A 22,581-nucleotide genomic window follows, 5' to 3' on the forward strand; every position below is an offset into this window, starting at 1 on the left:
TTCCTCTAAAGTGCCTGGGTAGGACGAGGACTCACAGAATGACTAAAAACAGCTCTACACATACACCAGGACCATCCATGTGTAATGGACTGTGCTGACAGTTGGGAGAATGGATGGGCCGATATGTGAATGCCAATCGAAAGCAGAGCGATGCGCGGTGCTGTATTTTAAGAGGGCTGCGTCACGGTGTGTGGGATGGGCTGGGATGGGCTGGACTGGGATGGGCTGGGATGGGCTGGACTGGGATGGGCTGGGATGAGCTAGACTGGGATGGGCTGGGCGGCGATGGGCTAGACTGGGATGGGCTGGGCGGCGATGGGCTAGACTGGGATGGGCTGGGTGGCGATGGGCTAGACTGGGATGGGCTGGGATGGGCTAGACTGGGATGGGATTGGCTAGGCTGGGATGGGCTAGACTGGGATGGGATAGGCTGGGATGGGATAGGCTGGGATGGGCTGGGATGGAATGGGTTGTACTGGGATAGGCTGGGATAGGCTGGACTGGGATGGGCGGCGATGGGCTGGACTGGGATGGGTTGGGCTGGGATGGGATGGAATGGGCTTGACTGGGATGGGCTGGGCTGGGATGGGATGGAATGGGTTGTACTGGGATAGGCTGGACTGGGATGGGCGGCGATGGGCTGGACTGGGATGGGCTGGGCTGGGTTGAGATGGGCTAGACTGGGATGGGCTGGGATGGGCTGGGATGGGCTGGACTGGGATGAACTGGGATGGGCTGGGATGAGTGTGAGTTAAAAAGGAGAGACATGAAACGTGGGAGGCTAATAAACATCAGAGAGTCAAAGACATCAGACATCACAGGATGAAGAAGAGGAAAGAGGAGCTGGTCCTGGCTCCTCCTATCTATGTTAGCCCTGCCCCCTGGCTCCTCCTATCTATGTTAGCCCTGCCTTCCCTGGCTCCTCCTATCTACACTATATATACAAAAGTATGTGGACACCCCTTCAAATGAGTGGATTCAGCTATTTCAGCCTCACCCGTTTCTGACAGGTGTATAAAATTGAGCACACAACCATTCACTCTCCATAGACAAACATTGGCGTAAAATGGTCTTACTGCAGAGCTCAGTGACTTTCAACATGGCACTGTCATAGGATACCAGCTTTCCAACTAGTCAGTTCGTCAAATTTCTTCCCTGCTAGAGCTGCCCCGGTAAAGTGCTGTTATTGTCAAGTGGAAATGTCTAGGAGAAACAACGGCTCAGCCTCAAAGTGGAAGGCCACACAAGCTCACAAAATGGGACCGCCGAGTACATAAGCACATAGTGCGTAAAAATCATATATTCTCGGTTGCAACACTCACTACTGAGTTCCAAACTGCCTCTGGAAGCAACGTCAGCACAAGAACTGTTCGTCGGGAGCTTCATGAAATGGGTCTATGTTAGCCCTGCCCCCTGGCTCCTCCTATCTATGTTAGCCCTGCCTCCTGTGATGACACAGCCGCCAGTCAATAGACAGACGACAGCAAGTGTCTTTTTCTTGTCAAGCCACTACTCCGCTGAGAGCAGATGGAGGCATTTGTCACTCCTGTGCAAAACAGGTATGTTCAGGGTGTTGGGGGCCTTGATAATGGAACTGAACAAAAAGGCATCCAGCTCAACAGATTCAGGCTGAACTTGACTGATTGGTGTATGGATTGTTTAGTAGTTGAGAGTGATTAACAGCCTGGAAAATGAAATGCAGCATGAATGCCGCCACAACGCGACAACGCGTGCTGAATGGGGTTTCACACCAGCAGCATTACCAACTGACGGGAGACAAAAGATGGTGTTGGGATAGAGCCATCCTGTGATGGAGGATAATGGTTAGATTGTTGCTGCCTTCAGCAGTCCCCTGTGTTGTGGAGGTGATAGACACAGAGACACAGAGAGGTGCAGAGACACAGAGACACAAAGAGGTGCAGAGACACAGAGACACAGAGAGGTGCAGAGACACAGAGACACAGAGAGGTGCAGAGACACAGAGACACAGAGAGGTGCAGAGACACAGAGACACAGAGAGGTGCAGAGACACAGAGACACAGAGAGGTGCGGAGACACAGAGACACAGAGAGATGCAGAGAGAAAGGAAGGTCTCTCCATTCAGATTGGGCCACTCCAGAGGCCCCCTCTGCCCAGGCCCTTCAAATATGCCTGAGCAGAATGGTAAAGTGCCACCTCCACACAGAGGTGGGAAAACTGATGAGTGCTTTGGCCCTAAAGTGGATCCTCATGTCAAAGACCTATGGGACCTCCAGTCCACCTCCCTCTCCCTGCCCTGCGTGGTCTGACCTGGCCTGACCTTGGGCCTTTGTGAGGGGTCAAGTGCTTTAGCTGTTAAGCCGTCCCTCAAACAAACAGTAACATAATGACAGTTGAAACTCCCTGGGTCTCTATAGTGCCAGTGTGACCCTTTTCATTACCTTCCGCTCGCTTCACCTTGTCTTCTATTTAAAGGCTGTTTTAATGATTCATATTAAACTAGCAGTAAGGGCGTGAGGGGCCCCTGAATGCCTCCCCTGAACCCAGAGAAATGTGTCCGGTGGGGGAGTAGGGTGGAGGTGAGGTGTCCCTGGAGGAGTCTTGTCTTTCCTCTGGCTGGCTTAGTTAAATGGAGGGGTTGTGGCATTTAGACGGCCTCTCCCTGTCTCTACTCCTCCCAGATGAACTGTTAGTCTACACACCACCGATGTGATGGGTTGTTCCACCTAGAACCTTCTGACATTCTATTTCTGAATTCCCCTGTTCTTAGAACCTGTCATTCCCCTACCTAGCAGACGTCATGTGGATTGTTTTACTAATGAACAAGGTGTCACTCTTCATTAGGCTGCTGTGTCATAATTAAAGTGAGGCTCTGTTCTCCACATGCCAGTGATACCTGTTTTTAGATCACCTACAGTGCAGAGCGCAGCCACACATGGAGTGTTGACCACAGTAAATTAGATTTAGTGAGATGTTACATGGTGTGTCATAAAGTGAATACATGTGTAGCAGTGTGTTTGACTGAAGTCAGCCAGTGAAAGGCAGCAGGTTTGGAGCTCTTTCGCAATGCTGTGTGGGACTACCCCCTTCAACTCCCCCTATGTACACACACCCCCAACGTACACACACACAAACCCCCAACGTACACACACACACACACACACATACGCATACACGAATACACATACACACACCTACACACACACCTACACACCTACACACACACCTCAGTCTAATAAAGGGATCTGTTACAGGCCTGGGGGTGGGGGTCCGGAGTCTGCCGACTTGTGGGCTGAGGTGTGTAACCCTTAAACCCTTAAGTCCCCTTGGAGCAGGCAGATCAGTGGTTCCCCCTTCTATTGTGTGCTGCTACTCTGACTGGCATGGCTGTCAGAGAGGGGCTGGGGGCCTGACAAGGACCTGAGAGGGGCCGGGCTGCCTCACCCAGTGCCCGAGAACAAAGCACCTCCCCTGGCCTGTAATCAAAGCCCTGGGAAATAACAGCCATCACACTCACCTGGTCCTGGACACAAAACATAACTTTTAGAGTGTGTGTGTGTGTTTGAGTGTGTGTGCATTCTTTTGTTCTTCTTGTAGGCTTTGTAGGTTTGGGGAAATGATTTTTGGTTAGGCTAGCCCTGAGCAGGAACAGACATTCTGATAAAGTCATTCAAACCACAGGTGGAATGAGAATAGCATAGAATGTCTGGACAGGTACTGCAGTCAGTGGTGGAAAAAGTAGTGAATTGTCATACTTCATTAAAAGTAATAATACCTTAATATAAAATGACTCAAGTAAAAGTGAAAGTCACCCAGTAAATTACTCCTTGAGAAAAAGTATAAAAGCATTTGGTTTTAAATATACTTAAGTATCAAAAGTAAAAGTATGAATAATTTTCAATTTCTTATATTAAACAAACCAGACGGCACCATTTTTGTGTTTTTTATGTATCTACTTATAGCCAGGGGCACACTCCAACATCATTTACAAACGAAGCATCTGTATATAGTGAGTCTGCTAGAACAGAGTACTTTTGGGTGTCAGGGAAAATGTATGGAGCAAAAAGTATATTATTAATTTAGGAATGTAGTGAACTAAAAGTAAAACTAAATAGCAAAGTAAAGTACAGCCACTACTTAAGTAGTACTTTAAAGTATTTTTACTTAAGTACTTTACACCACTGGCTGCAGTTAGTACAGTAGTACAGTACTTTGGTTTCCTATCACTTGGACCACAGGACATACATGGCTCACTAAGATTAATTTGTGAGTTTATACTCCCATCAAACATGACAGATTAAGTTTTATTGAACTCTGAATGCCTTTGGTCATGGTTGTGTAAAAACTCATAACTCCATGGGTGAGGAAATACAATGCTTTTAAACTGAGAGAATGATTTGCAATGTTAGACGTGGTGTTTTGTGTTCCCTCTGACACCTCATGGCCCTCTGTCTCTGGTTGATTACAGTGTGTCTCCTCTGTCCTCTCAAGGTCTAACCTCTCATCTCTCTCTTTTCTCCCGTTCCTCAGATCCGGGGAGGAAAGCTGATGATAACCAATGCCAGAAAAAGCGATGCTGGGAAGTATGTGTGTGTCGGGACCAACATGGTGGGAGAGAGGGAGAGTGAGATTGCTGAGCTGACTGTGCTCGGTAAGTAACCTTCCTCATACACACACACTCACCCTCTTTATTTATTCCCCCCACCACACACGCTTTCTCTTTCTTTCTTTCTTTCTTTCTTTCTTTCTTTCTTTCTTTCTTTCTTTCTTTCTTTCTTTCTTTCTTTCTTTCTTTCTTTCTTTCTTTCTTTCTTTCTTTCTTTCTTTCTTTCTTTCTCTCTCTCTCTCTCTCTCTCTCTCTCTCTCTCTCTCTCTCTCTCTCAATTCAATTCAATTGACTTTATTGACATGGCAAGTTCATTATTACTTACATTGTCAAAGTATACATATCGAAAAATAAAAATATATATGTATATATATATATAAAATATATAAAATATATATATATTTATATATAAATAAATGGTGGGACCAACAGCAATAATAATAGTAGTAGTGGACATGGGATTACCATTAACAACAACTACAACAACAATATTAATCAGAACAACAATACATTAAAGCAACAGTAGTAGACCAGTCTCAACATGACTGAGAAGACATATGACCTGGTAGTAGACCAGTGTCAACATGACTGAGAAGACATATGACCTGGTAGTAGACCAGTCTCAACATGACTGAGAAGACACATGACCTGGTAGTAGACCAGTCTCAACATGACTGAGAAGACACATGACCTGGTAGTAGACCAGTGTCAACATGACTGAGAAGACATATGACCTGGTAGTAGACCAGTGTCAACATGACTGAGAAGACACATGACCTGGTAGTAGACCAGTGTCAACATGACTGAGAAGACACATGACCTGGTAGTAGACCAGTGTCAACATGACTGAGAAGACATATGACCTGGTAGTAGACCAGTGTCAACATGACTGAGAAGACATATGACCTGGTAGTAGACCAGTGTCAACATGACTGAGAAGACATATGACCTGGTAGTAGACCAGTGTCAACATGACTGAGAAGACACATGACCTGGTATGAAAGACAAAACAAAACAAGATGGGAAATATTATCAACATTACTTTGCACTTTTCACTGGCTGTAATTTTGGGAAAGAAATATTCTCTTAGGTCTGAGTATTTGTCACAGTGTAATAGGAAATGCAGTTCTGTCTCTACCTCTCCCCTGGAGCAGAGTGAGCACAGCCTGTCCTCTCTGGGCAGCCAGGTTTGTCTGTGACAACCGGTCTCTATAGCCAGACTGTGCTCACTGAGTCTGTACCTAGTCAATGTTTTCCTCAGTTTTCTATCAGTCACAGTGGTCAGATAGTCTGCCACCATGTACTGTCTGTTTAGAGCCAAATAGCATTGAAGTATACTTAGATTTTTTGTGGTGTCTTTCCAATAGGTGATATATTTTTATTTTTGTTTTGTGGTGATTTGGTTGGGCCAGATTTTCTGAGGGCTGTCCTGAAGCTCTATGGGGTTGGTTTGGGTTGGTGAACTGAGCCTCAGAACCAGCTGGCTGAGGGGACTCTTCTCTTGTTTCATCTCTTGACATTGTAGAGCTGTGTGATGGAATGTTTTGGGGTCACTTGTTTTTAGATGGCTGTAAAATTTTATGGCTATTTTTTCTATTCGAATGAGGAGGGGGTATTGGCCCAATTCTGCCCTAGATGTGTTATTTGGAGTTTTTCTTTGTACTTGCAATACAGTCTTGCAAAACTCTGCATGCAGTATTTCGATTGGATGTTTGTCCCATTTGGTAAATTCATTATTAGAGAGTGGACCCCATACTTCACTGCCATATAGAGCAATTGGTTCTATAACTGATTGAAAAATATTGAGCCAGATTCTAATTGGAATTTCGATTTTGATGTTCCTTTTGATGGCATAGAATGCTCTTCTTGCTTTGTCTCTCAGCTCATTCACAGCCATGTGAAAGCTACCTGTGTTGCTGATATTTAGTCCTAGATATGTGTAGTTTTTGGTGTGTTCTAATAGAACTGTGTTCAAATATAATTTATATTTGTCATCCTTATTTCCGGACCTTTTTTGGAATATCATTATATTCGTTTTTTTTAGGTTAACGGTCAGAGCCCAGGTCTGACAGAACCTGTGAAGACGATATAGGTGCTGCTGTAACCCCTCTTTAGTGGGAGACAGCAGCACCAGGTCATCTGCGTACAGCAGACACTTGATTTCAGTGTTGTGTAGGGTGATACCAGGTGCTGCCGATTCTTCTAATGTTTTTGCCAATTCATTAATGTAGATGTTAAATAGTGTTGGACTTATTGGGCAGCCCTGTTTCACTCCCCGCCCCTGAGAGAAGAAGTCTGTTTGCTTGTTGCCAATTTTAACCCCACATTTATTTTTAGTGTAAATTGATTTAATAAAATCATATGTTTTCCCTCCAATACCACTTTCTATTAGTTTATAAAAAAAATTGAATCAAATGCTTTCTTGAAATCTACAAATCACGAGTAGAGTAGTAGCCTTTGTTTTGATAACTTGTTTATCAATTAGAGTGTGGAGGGTGTAAATGTGGTCTGTTGTACGATAATTTTTTAGAAATCCAATCTGGCTTCTGCTCAGGACGTTGTGTTCGTCAAGGAAATTATGTAGTCCGCTATTTATAATACTGCAGAGAATTTTCCCCAAGTTGCTGTTAACGCAAATTCCTCTGTAATTATTTAGGTCAAATTTGTCTCAATTTTTATAGATTGGTGTGATCAATCCCTGGTTCCAAATATCGGGGAAAATACCTGCAGTGAGGATAATGTTGAAGAGTTTGAGTATAGCCAATTAGAATTTGTGGCAGCCATGGTGGTGAGGAGGGCCTGAGCCTGCTTTGCACTGAGGGGGTCGCTCTCCTCCTGGGGCGTGTCCTCCACTATGGTGGGAAGAGAGGTGCTGGATGTGCCTTTTTGGGTGGGGAGAGTAGGGGTGAGGGTGAGTTTGTCTTGTGGGAGGGCATGTCACTGGTGGTGTCCTTCTCTCTCTCCGCTCTCTCCTTAATGGTCTGAAAGTCTGTTTCAAACAGCCTAATGTTTCCTTGCACCATGACAGTCCCAGTCTTGTAGAGGTTGGTGCTGTCAGGGTCGTCTGTCTCTTTGATTTTCAGCTTCCACCCATTACAGATTCCCTCTTTCTTTATGGATGGGTAATGAGAGCACACTGCTGAGCGCCATGCATTTGGCTGGTCAGTGAGGAAGATGAGATTACTCAAGTCACTGTTTTTCTAGAGGTCTGCAAAAAGGGTTTCTGGCCTCCCCTTTAGTAGTTTCTGTTTAAAAGCTTTCCTCGTTGTGTCATTTTTGGCCTCTTTAGGGTAGAGAATGGATTCAGCGTTGAGGGGGAGTGGGGACATGGTGCCTGTGGGCTCTGCTACTACTGCTGCTGCTGCGCTGTTCTGCTGCCCCGTTGCCATGGCAACCGATTTGTTCGTCTGCTGCTGTTGCTAGCTAGCGCTAATTTAGTTCAAAAACCAGCGAAAAAAGTGACAAATCCTCACACAAAAAAAACAGAAGATATGTTTAAAGTTAGTCCGTGCTCCTTTTTGGTTTACTCACTCAGTTTGGTCATTTGATGTAGTTGTATTAACTCCCCTTGCTATGTTTGTTCTAGCTCGTTTCTTCTGGCTAGCTTGTTAGTCTGCTGGCTAGGTCTTTGTTGTGTAGCTAGCTAGCTAGAGTCAAAACGTCTTAACTTGAGGCGCAAAGTTACTTTTTTTCTATTCTGAATGAATAGTTGTTGTTCATCACTACTTGTCTGGAATTATTTTTCGATTAGAGTGTTTATCTCATTCTAAAAACCAAAAAAATATGAAATATATCAGGAGCTCATGATGAGCATGACCCTCTCTCACTCTCTCCCCCTCTCTCACCCTCTTTCTTTATTTCCCTCCCTCCCTCCCTCCCTCCCTCCCTCCCTCACACACACACACACACACACACACACACACACACACACACACACACACACACACACACACACACACACACACACACACACACACACACACACACTCTCTTTCTCTCTCTCTCCCCCCCTCCCTCTTTCTCTCTCTCTTTCTCTCTCTCTCTCTCTCTCTCTCTGTCTCTCTCACTCTCTCTCTCTCGACAGTACACCATAGTTAGCCACAGTGTACTGTTGATTTAGGGCCAGATAGCACTGCATTTTGTTTTGTGCTTGTGTTTCCCAATAAGCAATGTAGTTTTGTTTTGACTGTGTTGTAATTTGTTTTATTCTGATTGATTGGATGTTCTGGTCCTGAGGCTTCAGTGTGTTAGTAGAACAGGTTTGTGAACTCAGCACCACAACCAGTTGCTCTTTTTTGAGTTTTTATTATTTGTGGATATTGGCCTAATTCTGCCCTGCATGCATTGTTTGTAATTTGCCTCTGGACATGTAAGAGAATCTTACAGAACTCTGCATGCAGGGTTTCAATGGGGTGTTTGTCCCATTTGGTGAAATCTTGTTTTGCAAGTGGACCCTACACCTCGCTGCCATAAAGTGCAATTGGTTCAATGATACATTCAATTAGTTTCAGCCAAATTTGAATAGGTATTTCAATTTGAATTTGTTTTTTAATGGTGTAGAATGCCCTGTGTGCTTTGTCTCTCAGTTCATTCACTGCCTCATTAAGGTGTCCAGTTGAGCTTGTTTTTAAACCTAGGTAACTGTAGTTTGTGCAGTACTCTATATATTTTCTACCAATTGAGAACTTTGGTCTAATTCTCTGAGATCTGGATCTTCTCTGGAAAATCATTATTTTAGTATTTTTGGGGTTTACTGCCAGGACCCAGGTCTGGCAGTACTGCTCTAGCAGGTCCAGGCTCTGCTGTAGGTCAAGTGCTGTGGGTGATAGCAGGCATAGGTAATCTGCGAAGAGCAGGCATTTAACCTCTGAATTGTGGAGACTAACACCAGGAGTCTCTCTCTCTCTGTCTCTCCCTCTCTCTCTCACACACATATACACACACACACTCACCATCTCTCTTTCTCTCTCTCTCTTTCTCACTGTTTGTTTGTGTACAGCGGTGAAGAGGGTCCAGATGTTTCTGTTTGTGTGTGTCTCCAAGGAGACTAAACGGTGTCATTGACCCCTTCAAGAGGAGTGTGACCTGGCCTTCACTCTACCAGTTAACCATGAACTCCCCCAGGAGCCCCCCCCCTCTACTGACCCCCTTTTCTCCCCCGCTGGACCCCTTCCCCTACTGACCCACCTCAGCACTTCTCTTCTGGCCAGCTGTGCCCCATTCCACCATGAATGGCCTTTGACCCCACAGCTCTCCGGTGCCTCAGTTTATAGTGTCAGTATAGACCTCTGTATTGACCTCAATGGGATGAACTTCTGACTGTCCTCTCCACTTCCTCTACTTCCTGTCCCACTAGACCTCTCATCATTCCCTCCGACAGGGCCCACGTATTCTTCTTTCCAACATAAGATACATCATTATATATGTAAATCATACTGAGATGGCTTCAAAGAGCTCAGCTCATAGCTATGGCTTTGCCTGTTTGAGTAAACATCACAACAGAAAAACTCACGACAGCCCCAGACACTTACTGAGCACGTTTTCAAGCCAAGTCTGAAGGGGATGTGAGGAAGGAGGGAATGTGCAGAGGGAGGGGAGAGGGCAGAGAGGAGAGAGAGTAGAGAGAAGGGAGGGGAGAGAGAGTAGAGAGGAGGAAGGGTGGAGAGAGGAGGGAGGGGAGAAAGTAGAGAGAGGGGAGGTGAGAGAGCAGAGAGGAGGAAGGGGAAAGAACAGAGGAGGAAGGGAGGGGAGCGAGGAGGGAGGCAGGGGAGAGAGCAGAGAGGAGGGAGGTCAAACTATTGAACTGCAATTGTTGAGCTGTGGGAAATATTAAAAAACAAATGTTGGAGGTGAGGGAGATGAAAGCTATTAGGACATGTGCTATGTGTTCCGTATGGAGATGTGCATTATTGTGTGTTTCTACTGAGGGGATAGGGTCCGGAGAGGGAGCTGAGCTGGACCTGAGGGGCCAGGGGTGGTTAGATGGCTATCTGTTTTCATTTCACAAGCTTTTTCCAAAAAGTATTTTTATTTCAATCCCTGCTGGAAGCCTAGGGGGGATGGAGTGCAACAGCAAGCTTTTACAGGACCTCTCAGATCATCAGGATAAAGAGCAACGGGGGTAGATGTGATTACTAAAACGCACTGCTAATGTTAGCACTGAGACTGCTGCTACAGACTGATCGGCAAGATGATTCAATCCCCATACAGCGCTAAAGATACAGTATAGTCACATACTATGCTTTACTATGCTATGCTATACTATTCAATGATATAATATGCTATGCTATGCTATACTATACTACACTATGCTTTAGTATGCTATGCTATGCTATGTTATACTATGGTATGCTGTACTATGCTATACTATGCCACACTGAGTATACAATACATTAGGAATACCTGCTCTTTCCATGACATAGACTGATCAGGTGAATCCAGGTGAAACTATGATCCCTTATTGATGTCACTTGTTAAATCCACTTCAATCAGTGTAGATGAAGGGGAGGAGACAGGTTAAAGAAGGATTTTTAGATAACTGAGACATGGATTGTGTATGTGTGCCATTCAGAGGCTGAATGGGCAAGACGGAAAATGTAAGTGCCTTAGAACGAGGTATAGTAGTAGGTGTCAGGCGCACCGGTTTGTGTCAAAACTGCAACGATGCTGGATTTTTCACGCTCAACAGTTTCCTGTGTGTATCAAGAATGGTCCACCACCCAAAGGACATCCAGTCAACTTTAGACAACTGTGGGAAGCATTGGAGTCAACATGGGGTGCAACTCAATATTAGGAACGTGGTCTTAATATGTGGTATACTCAGTCTATAATATACTATGCTTAACTTTACTACAGTGTCCTCCTAAATTATTGGCACCCTAGGTAAATCTGAACAAAAAAAGGCTGTGAAAAAAATGTCATTGTTGTTTATCAGCTTGATATTACACTCAAAATATCATATGAATCTAACCTTTAATTGAATTAAAATTGTTCAAAAGAAAAATAATTGTAATCAAGATTTTTATTTTTTTTCAAAAACATGTTTCACTATTATTGACAACCCTGCATTTAGTACTTTGTGCACCCTCCCTTTGCCAAGATAGCAGCTCTGAGTCGTCTCCTATAATGCTTGATGAGGTGGGAGAACATATAGGAAGGGAGTTGAGACCATTCCTCCATACATAAACTCTCCAGAGTTCACCCCACATATTTTCAATGGTGTTTTGGGGACTGGGATGACCATTCCAAAAGCTTGATTCTATGGTCAATGACATTTTTTTTGTGTGGATTGGGGGGGGGGTTTGGATCGTTGTCCTGCCAGATGATCCAACAACGACCCAGTTTTGCCCTAAAATCTCCTGGTTATTGATGAAGTCCATGATGCCATGTATCCTAACAATGTTCCCAGGGCCTTTGTAAGTAAAACAGCACCACAACATCACAGGTCCACCACCATACTTCACAGGTCCACCACCATACTTCACAGATCCACCACCGTACTTCACAGGTCCACCACCATACTTCACAGATCCACCGCCGTACTTCACAGATCCACCACCATACTTCACAGATCCACCACCATACCTCACAGATCCACCACCATACTTCACAGATCCACCACCATACCTCACAGATCCACCACCATACTTCACAGATCCACCACCATACTTCACAGGTCCACCACCATACTTCACAGATCCACCACCATACTTCACAGGTCCACCACCATACTTCACAGATCCACCACCATACTTCACAGATCCACCACCATACTTCACAGGTCCACCATCATACTTCACAGATCCACCACCATACATCACAGATCCACCACCATACTTCACAGATCCACCACCATACTTCACAGATCCACCACCATACTTCACAGTAGGGATTATTTTATTTTCTGCATGATCATGGCTCTTTTTACACCAAACCAACATCTGGTGTTTGTTGCCAAAAAGCTCTATTTTAGTCTCATCAGACCATAGATCTTGGTTCAATTCAAAGTTCCAATGACATTTATCAAACTCCACATGCTTACATTTGTGGTTTGGTGACAGCAGTGGCTTTCTTCTGGCAACCCTTACAAATAAATTGTTGGCATGAAGGTGTCGTCTAATTGTAGTTTTGGAGAATTGGTGACCCCAAGATGTAACCAATTTCTGCAATTCTCCAACTGTGATCCTTGGATATTTCTTTGCCACTTGAAACATCCTTCTCACTGTGTGTGGAGGCAAAATACACTTGGGTCCTCTTCCAGGCAGGTTCGTCACAGCTCTAGTTGTTGAAAATGTCGTAATTATTGCCCTACTAGTGGAGATGTGTATTTTCAGCCGTGTAGCTATCTTTTTTTATAGCAATTGCCTGATTTGTGAAGGTCAATAACCTTTTGTCTCATTTCGTTTGTGTGTTGTCTGGCCTTTCCCATGTTGATGGATGAATAAGGGGGTTTAGCCTGTGTGTCACCTCATATTTATACCCCAGTGAAACAGGAGTTCATGGCTGGACCACTTAAGAGTTCCCAAAAATCTTAATCGGAATACACATCAATTCGATTGTTTTGTTCATCAGAATTTCTAGGGGTGCCAGAAATTGTGGCAAGCATGTTTCTGAAAAAAAAACATTATTTCTTGTTGCAATTTATTTTTTATTTTTTTACAATTTTAACTCAATTAAAGGTTAGATGCATATGATAGTTTGATTGTAAGGTCAAGCTGATAAACAACTGACATTTTTTCACAGCCTTTTTAGTTCATATTTACCAAGGGTACCAACAATTCAAGAGGGCACTGTATATTATACTATACTATGCTATACTATCCTGTATAACTGCAGATACAGTGTACTGACATACTGTAGACCTAGTACTGAATAGTCCTGTGCTATGTCATCTCTCTCTGCAGAGCGACCCAGCTTTGTGAAGCGTCCCGGCAGCCAGGTGGTGCTGGTGGACCAGAGCGTGGAGTTCAGGTGTGAGGCCCGGGGTGACCCAGTTCCCACCGTCCGCTGGAGGAAAGAGGACGGAGACCTGCCCAAGGGAAGGTACTGTACTGTATGACTAATTTTCTGGCCCCCTTTATTACACCACAATCCCTATATCGCTCTATTTCATCCCTCACTCCCTTTTGTCTGTCTGATGATCAGCATGTGTGCATTTACAGTAAGGTGTGTGTGTGTGTGTGTGTGTGTGTGTGTGTGTGTGTGTGTGTGTGTGTGTGTGTGTGTGTGTGTGTGTGTGTGTGTGTGTGTGGTGTGTGTGTGTGTGTGTGTGTGTGTGTGTGTGTGTGTGTGTGGTGTGTGTGTGTGTGTGTGTGTGTGTGTGGTGTGTGTGTGTGTGTGTGTGTGTGTGTGTGTGTTTGACCGACTACCTGAGTGTATTCCAGATATGAGATCCGTGAGGACCACACCCTGAAGATCCGTCGGCTGACCTCTGCAGACGTGGGGTCTTACACCTGCGTGGCAGAGAACATGGTGGGCAGGGCGGAGGCGTCGGCCACCCTCACCGTCCACGGTAAGACACACAACTATGCTACTTACTCTAGTAAAATACTTTGCATCACCATTTCCCAAACTTGGTCCTGGGGACGCCAAGGGGTGCACGTTTAGGTGTTTGCCTTTACACTACACAGCTGATTCAAATGATCAAAGCTTGATGATTAATTGTTTATTTGAATCAGCTGTGTAGTGCTAGGGCAAAAACCAAAACGTGGACTACTTGGGGTCCTGAGGACCGAGTTTGGCTAACTCTGCTGTACATGTTTACCAAGGAGAGGCCAATGCACCAGCTATCTTGAAAATCCTGTACATTGTTACGGTACTTAGCCCTGTTGTTGAGCCTCTATTGCTGAAAGGCATATTGATTGTTCCATATGTTTCAGTCTCTCTAGTTGTATTGGTTACGGTGAGTTTTAGCACCTTAGACGTAATTTAGCTCAACCGCACTGCTATTATAAACCCAATTCTGGAGCCTGAAAGGTTATTACTTTCACCTATTCTCTCTCACTTAGCTGATTGATTTCTAATAAAGGCCATCTGAAAATCCATAGATCCTCTTACACTTTACACATGGGAGCTCAATGATAATCAATTCCATTCACGGCGACCATAGGAGCGAGGACATTCCTTTAGAGGCAGCACTCTGGTCATGTTTAAGATATGCTGTATCAGTGGTAGGCCTGTGGGGAGCCTCAGTGTGTCTCTCTCCATTGGACATCCTACTAACACAGTGAGAATAGAAAGCAGCTGGTCACAGAGTGTGAACACTCAGAAAGGAGTCATTCAGTAGAACAAGGGGGGCTGGATCCCCCCAGCTCTAAACCCTCCTGGGAGCCACGCAGGGGGAACACTGGGGTCATTTAACAACAGGGTAATGGGAATATTGGGGAGCAGGGGGAGGAGGAGGAGAGGGGGAGGGGATAGAAGGTGGTTCAGTGCACAGGGGATGGGGGATGGGGTTAGGAGGGTGGGGAGGTGTATATTAAGGGGTTGAAGTGACGCAACACTGGAGCAGAACAAGATGGGAATTGAGGCTGGGTGAGGTAGATAGGGGGTGGAGGGGGGGTGTGTGTGTGTGGGGGGGGGGGGGGGGGGGTAAATGTTTGTATGGTGAGGTCAGATGTGTAAAATTGTATTCCCAGCAGTCCTTGAGTGCTATGAAGAGACTGGACATTTGAATTTGACCCTTCTATTCTGTATGACCTCATAAGCAGCATCTTATCGCAAATGCTATACATGTATTAGAGGAAGTATGCAGGATGAGGTGAGACCCTGTATTAGAGGAGGCATGCAGGATGAGGTGAGACCCTGTATTAGAGGAGGCATGCAGGATGAGGTGAGACCTGTATTAGAGGAAGTATGCAGGATGAGGTGAGACCCTGTATTAGAGGAAGCATGCAGGATGAGGTAAGACCCTGTATTAGAGGAGGCATGCAGGATGAGGTGAGACCCTGTATTAGAGGAAGTATGCAGGATGAGGTGAGACCCTGTATTAGAGGAAGTATGCAGGATGAGGTGAGACCCTGTATTAGAGGAGGCATGCAGGATGAGGTGAGACCCTGTATTAGAGGAAGCATGCAGGATGAGGTAAGACCCTGTATTAGAGGAGGCATGCAGGATGAGGTGAGACCCTGTATTAGAGGAAGTATGCAGGATGAGGTGAGACCCTGTATTAGAGGAGGCATGCAGGATGAGGCGAGACCCTGTATTAGAGGAAGCATGCAGGATGAGGTGAGACCCTGTATTAGAGGAAGTATGCAGGATGAGGTGAGACCCTGTATTAGAGGAAGCATGCAGGATGAGGTGAGACCCTGTATTAGAGGAGGCATGCAGGATGAGGTGAGACCCTGTATGCAGGATGAGGTGAGACCCTGTATTAGAGGAAGCATGCAGGATGAGGTAAGACCCTGTATTAGAGGAGGCATGCAGGATGAGGTGAGACCCTGTATTAGAGGAAGTATGCAGGATGAGGTGAGACCCTGTATTAGAGGAAGTATGCAGGATGAGGTGAGACCCTGTATTAGAGGAGGCATGCAGGATGAGGTGAGACCCTGTATTAGAGGAAGCATGCAGGATGAGGTAAGACCCTGTATTAGAGGAGGCATGCAGGATGAGGTGAGACCCTGTATTAGAGGAAGTATGCAGGATGAGGTGAGACCCTGTATTAGAGGAGGCATGCAGGATGAGGCGAGACCCTGTATTAGAGGAAGCATGCAGGATGAGGTGAGACCCTGTATTAGAGGAAGTATGCAGGATGAGGTGAGACCCTGTATTAGAGGAAGTATGCAGGATGAGGTGAGACCGTGTATTAGAGGAGGCATGCAGGATGAGGTGAGACCCTGTATTAGAGGAAGCATGCAGGATGAGGTGAGACCCTGTATTAGAGGAGGCATGCAGGATGAGGTGAGACCCTGTATTAGAGGAGGTATGCAGGATGAGGTGAGACCCTGTATTAGAGGAAGCATGCAGGATGAGGTAAGACCCTGTATTAGAGGAGGCATGCAGGATGAGGTGAGACCCTGTATTAGAGGAGGCATGCAGGATGAGGTGAGACCCTGTATTAGAGGAAGCATGCAGGATGAGGTAAGACCCTGTATTAGAGGAGGCATGCAGGATGAGGTGAGACCCTGTATTAGAGGAGGCATGCAGGATAAGGTAAGACCCTGTATTAGAGGAGGCATGCAGGATGAGGTAAGACCCTGTATTAGAGGAGGCATGCAGGATGAGGTGAGACCCTGTATTAGAGGAGGCATGCAGGATGAGGTGAGACCCTGTATTAGAGGAGGCATTCAGGATGAGGTAAGACCCTGTATTAGAGGAAGCATGCAGGATGAGGTGAGACCCTGTATTAGAGGAGGCATGCAGGATGAGGTGAGACCCTGTATTAGAGGAGGCATGCAGGATGAGGTAAGACCCTGTATTAGAGGAGGCATGCAGGATGAGGTGAGACCCTGTATTAGAGGAAGCATGCAGGATAAGGTGAGACCCTTTATTAGAGGAAGCATGCAGGATGAGGTAAGACCCTGTATTAGAGGAGGCATGCAGGATGAGGTAAGACCCTGTATTAGAGGAAGCATGCAGGATGAGGTGAGACCCTGTATTAGAGGAGGCATGCAGGATGAGGTGAGACCCTGTATTAGAGGAGGCATGCAGGATGAGGTGAGACCCTGTATTAGATGAAGCATGCAGGATGAGGTAAGACCCTGTATTAGAGGAAGCATGCAGGATGAGGTGAGACCCTGTATTAGAGGAAGCATGCAGGATGAGGTAAGACCCTGTATTAGAGGAAGCATGCAAGATGAGGTGAGACCCTGTATTAGAGGAGGCATGCAGGATGAGGTGAGACCCTGTATTAGAGGAAGCATGCAGGATGAGGTAAGACCCTGTATTAGAGGAGGCATGCAGGATGAGGTAAGACCCTGTATTAGAGGAGGCATGCAGGATGAGGTGAGACCCTGTATTAGAGGAGGCATGCAGGATGAGGTGAGACCCTGTATTAGAGGAAGTATGCAGGATGAGGTGAGACCCTGTATTAGAGGAAGCATGCAGGATGAGGTGAGACCCTGTATTAGAGGAAGCATGCAGGATGAGGTGAGACCCTGTATTAGAGGAGGCATGCAGGATGAGGTAAGACCCTGTATTAGAGGAGGCATGCAGGATGAGGTGAAACCCTGTATTAGAGGAAGCATGCAGGATGAGGTGAGACCCTGTATTAGAGGAGGCATGCAGGATGAGGTAAGACCCTGTATTAGAGGAGGCATGCAGGATGAGGTAAGGTATCTCACAAAAAATAACAAGTAATGAAATCAACATATGTGTGACTGTGGTTTGTTTGTGCCAATAGGATCAAAGTGTTAATGGTTGAAGATACGGTCCTCATTTTACCAAGCCCTTTCTGACCTCTCGATGACGCCCTCCATACAGCCAGTTCTTCCTTACCATATAATACCATCAGGAAAACTCTAGACTGTAGTTATATATATAAATAAAAAAACCTTAGCCGTAGCTCTCCATACCAAGCTTAATTTAGTGTGGAGAGTGAGTCACAGAGCCTCCGGCACTGATCTCTGATCTCCAGTCAGTCTGGCCAGGGACATGGTGAGGCCAGCTCGGATGGCAGAGAGACCAGGGAGGTCCTGGACACTGATGGAGGGAAGGAGGGAGGATGGCTAATTAAAGACAAGCAGGCTACTGTCCAAGCCAGGAAATGATATGCTCCTAATTGCAGGACATGGGCAAGCTTAAGGAATGAAAAGCTGGGTAATTGTAGGTCTGAATAGGGCAAAACAGGAGTAGATAGCAAATGAAAGAGAGAGAGAGAAAGAGAAGCAGAACAGTGGCAGATTTCATCATGTCGTATTTGTAACCGGCTTTATGCTTGTCAGGAGATCTAGCACATGAAATGACTGATCTGTCATACGTGTTATCGATTCTAGAATCATGTGTGTCCCATCAGATCACTGGGGACGACAAGATGGGGGGAAGAAACCCTAAGGGATAGATTAAGGCACAAGTAACATGTTTTTTAACAACAGTCAGGATAGGAAGGTTGCTGATGCGTTGCATAAGATTTCTTAGACAGTTGCCGCTGGTTTAATTTCAGTGGTAGTGAATGGTTGGCTCAGACGGTGTGTCACACTGGAGTAAATCAGATTGTCTGCTCCTATGTGGAATTAATGTAAATGTTCTGATAATTCAATGCTCTGCCAGTAACTCCCAGATGAGGGTACTGAAGGGCCATTTATACATGGCTTGGAACGAGAAGGAAAGTTCACAGCATCACAGTATTGCGAGCTGTAGCCTGAAACATGATTCAATATTTTTGTGATTACAGTCTGTTATGTGAACAGTATATTAATTTTAGTAGTTTTTGCTTGAATCGAAAGTGTTTAAATAATTTTTCACGACTCTTAAGTGAAATCTTAAAAGAGTTATGTGCTGGTTTGTTTGGCCCATTCATTCCAGAATGGACAGACATGTTTTTTTCTTCACACCTCTCATGGCCAGATCCTCAGTGAACAATGTCAGCATTGTGCCGTGGCGCCCAGAGCTATTCTTTCTTTCTCTCAGCTCTGCTCTCATTACTAACTTAATCAGTGAATTATTGTTTTACACTTGTGTTTGCCTGTCTGTAACACCTCCTCTGGACTTATAAACACGTCAAGTCAAATATTCCATTTATTGACGTAAGAAACACATAAATGGCCAGGCCATTGGCTTGGTTAGATTTACTGTTTCATTGTAAAACCATTCATCTACACCAGATGAGAATGTGTAGCTTTAGTCATTAGGTAAAGTATTTGTACTGAGATATCAGATATAGACATTATGGTTCTGTGGTGGTGTTTGTGTTTTGTTAACACCCATCGTGGATACTCACCATTAGAATGGGAATACTGTATTCTAGAATCACTGCTAAAACAATGCAGGGGACTAGTGTGCTTCTCTTCGCTGGTCATTTTGCCATTAGTTGTGATTTATTTGTGGAAAGGACTTGAATGGAATGGAAGCCCCAAGAGTGGCTTTACTAACAACCCATGGAAAGGGACTGGAATGGGAGAAGTGCTGCTTAAACTACCAGAGAGAGTTAGAAAGGGGAACCTACGTCATACACCCACTACAATGTGCACAGCAGAGCCTTCTCCTAATCAGCTGTTCTCATATTAATAAGTAAGCAGGGTGATGATATACTGTAGACCCAGAACAAGCTGTTAGACGCCAGACCACACAGTCAATACTCTCACTGTCTCTCTACCAGACCACACAGTCAATACTCTCACTGCCTCTCTACCAGACCACACAGTCAATACTATCACTGTCTCTCTCTACCAGACCACACAGTCAATACTCTCACTGTCTCTCTACCAGACCACACAGTCAATACTCTCAATGTCTCTCTACCAGACCACACAGTCAATACTCTCACTGTCTCTCTACCAGACCACACAGTCAATACTCTCACTGTCTCTCTCTACCAGACCACACAGTCAATACTCTCACTGTCTCTCTACCAGACCACACAGTCAATACTCTCACTGTCTCTCTACCAGACCACACAGTCAATACTCTCACTGCCTCTCTACTAGACCACACAGTCAATACTATCACTGTCTCTCTACCAGACCACACAGTCAATACTCTCACTGTCTCTCTCTACCAGACCACACAGTCAATACTCTCACTGTCTCTCTACCAGACCACACAGTCAATACTCTCACTGTCTCTCTACCAGACCACACAGTCAATACTCTCACTGTCTCTCTACCAGACCACACAGTCAATACTCTCACTGTCTCTCTACCAGACCACACAGTCAATACTCTCACTGTCTCTCTACCAGACCACACAGTCAATACTCTCACTGTCTCTCTACCAGACCACACAGTCAATACTCTCACTGTCTCTCTACCAGACCACACAGTCAATACTCTCACTGTCTCTCTCTACCAGACCACACAGTCAATACTCTCACTGTCTCTCTACCAGACCACACAGTCAATACTCTCACTGTCTCTCTCTACCAGACCACACAGTCAATACTCTCACTGTCTCTCTACCAGACCACACAGTCAATACTCTCACTGTCTCTCTACCAGACCACACAGTCAATACTATCACTGTCTCTCTACCAGACCACACAGTCAATACTCTCACTGTCTCTCTACCAGACCACACAGTCAATACTCTCACTGTCTCTCTACCAGACCACACAGTCAATACTCTCACTGTCTCTCTCTACCAGACCACACAGTCAATACTCTCACTGTCTCTCTACCAGACCACACAGTCAATACTCTCACTGTCTCTCTCTACTAGACCACACAGTCAATACTCTCACTGTCTCTCTCTACCAGACCACACAGTCAATACTCTCACTGTCTCTCTACCAGACCACACAGTCAATACTCTCACTGTCTCTCTACCAGACCACACAGTCAATACTCTCACTGTCTCTCTACCAGACCACACAGTCAATACTCTCACTGTCTCTCTACCAGACCACACAGTCAATACTCTCACTGTCTCTCTACCAGACCACACAGTCAATACTCTCACTGTCTCTCTCTACCAGACCACACAGTCAATACTCTCACTGTCTCTCTACCAGACCACACAGTCAATACTCTCACTGCCTCTCTACCAGACCACACAGTCAATACTCTCACTGTCTCTCTACCAGACCACACAGTCAATACTCTCACTGTCTCTCTACCAGACCACACAGTCAATACTATCACTGTCTCTCTACCAGACCACACAGTCAATACTATCACTGTCTCTCTACCAGACCACACAGTCAATACTCTCACTGTCTCTCTCTACCAGACCACACAGTCAATACTATCACTGTCTCTCTACCAGACCACACAGTCAATACTCTCACTGTCTCTCTACCAGACCACACAGTCAATACTCTCACTGTCTCTCTCTACTAGACCACACAGTCAATACTCTCACTGTCTCTCTACCAGACCACACAGTCAATACTCTCACTGTCTCTCTACCAGACCACACAGTCAATACTATCACTGTCTCTCTACCAGACCACACAGTCAATACTCTCACTGTCTCTCTCTACTAGACCACACAGTCAATACTCTCACTGTCTCTCTACCAGACCACACAGTCAATACTCTCACTGTCTCTCTACCAGACCACACAGTCAATACTCTCACTGTCTCTCTCTACTAGACCACACAGTCAATACTCTCACTGTCTCTCTACCAGACCACACAGTCAATACTCTCACTGTCTCTCTACCAGACCACACAGTCAATACTCCTACTGTCTCTCTACCAGATCACACAGTCAATACTCTCACTGTCTCTCTACCAGACCACACAGTCAATACTCTCACTGTCTCTCTACCAGACCACACAGTCAATACTCTCACTGTCTCTCTACCAGACCACACAGTCAATACTCTCACTGTCTCTCTACCAGACCACACAGTCAATACTCTCACTGTCTCTCTCTACCAGACCACACAGTCAATACTCTCACTGTCTCTCTCTACTAGACCACACAGTCAATACTCTCACTGTCTCTCTCTACCAGACCACACAGTCAATACTATCACTGTCTCTCTACCAGACCACACAGTCAATACTCTCACTGTCTCTCTCTACTAGACCACACAGTCAATACTCTCACTGTCTCTCTCTACCAGACCACACAGTCAATACTATCACTGTCTCTCTACCAGACCACACAGTCAATACTCTCACTGTCTCTCTACTAGACCACACAGTCAATACTCTCACTGTCTCTCTACCAGACCACACAGTCAATACTATCACTGTCTCTCTACCAGACCACACAGTCAATACTCTCACTGTCTCTCTACCAGACCACACAGTCAATACTCTCACTGTCTCTCTACCAGACCACACAGTCAATACTCTCACTGTCTCTCTCTACCAGACCACACAGTCAATACTCTCACTGTCTCTCTACCAGACCACACAGTCAATACTCTCACTGTCTCTCTACCAGACCAC

The 22,581-nt window shown here is 45.4% G+C and overlaps 1 protein-coding gene across 1 annotated transcript in view; it reads left to right on the forward strand.

Moving 5' to 3' along the window:
* LOC120018973 (roundabout homolog 1-like) overlaps nucleotides 1-22,581 on the forward strand; it is a 415,988-nt gene that overhangs the window by 287,900 nt on the left and 105,507 nt on the right. Inside the window, exons 4-6 of the mRNA XM_038962182.1 lie at nucleotides 4,510-4,630; nucleotides 13,489-13,627; nucleotides 13,969-14,096. Of these exons, the coding sequence (XP_038818110.1) occupies nucleotides 4,510-4,630; nucleotides 13,489-13,627; nucleotides 13,969-14,096 (388 nt within the window). The remainder of the gene's footprint in view (nucleotides 1-4,509; nucleotides 4,631-13,488; nucleotides 13,628-13,968; nucleotides 14,097-22,581) is intronic.

This window comes from Salvelinus namaycush, chromosome 23 (assembly GCF_016432855.1).
Source record: "Salvelinus namaycush isolate Seneca chromosome 23, SaNama_1.0, whole genome shotgun sequence".
Lineage (NCBI taxonomy): Eukaryota > Metazoa > Chordata > Actinopteri > Salmoniformes > Salmonidae > Salvelinus > Salvelinus namaycush.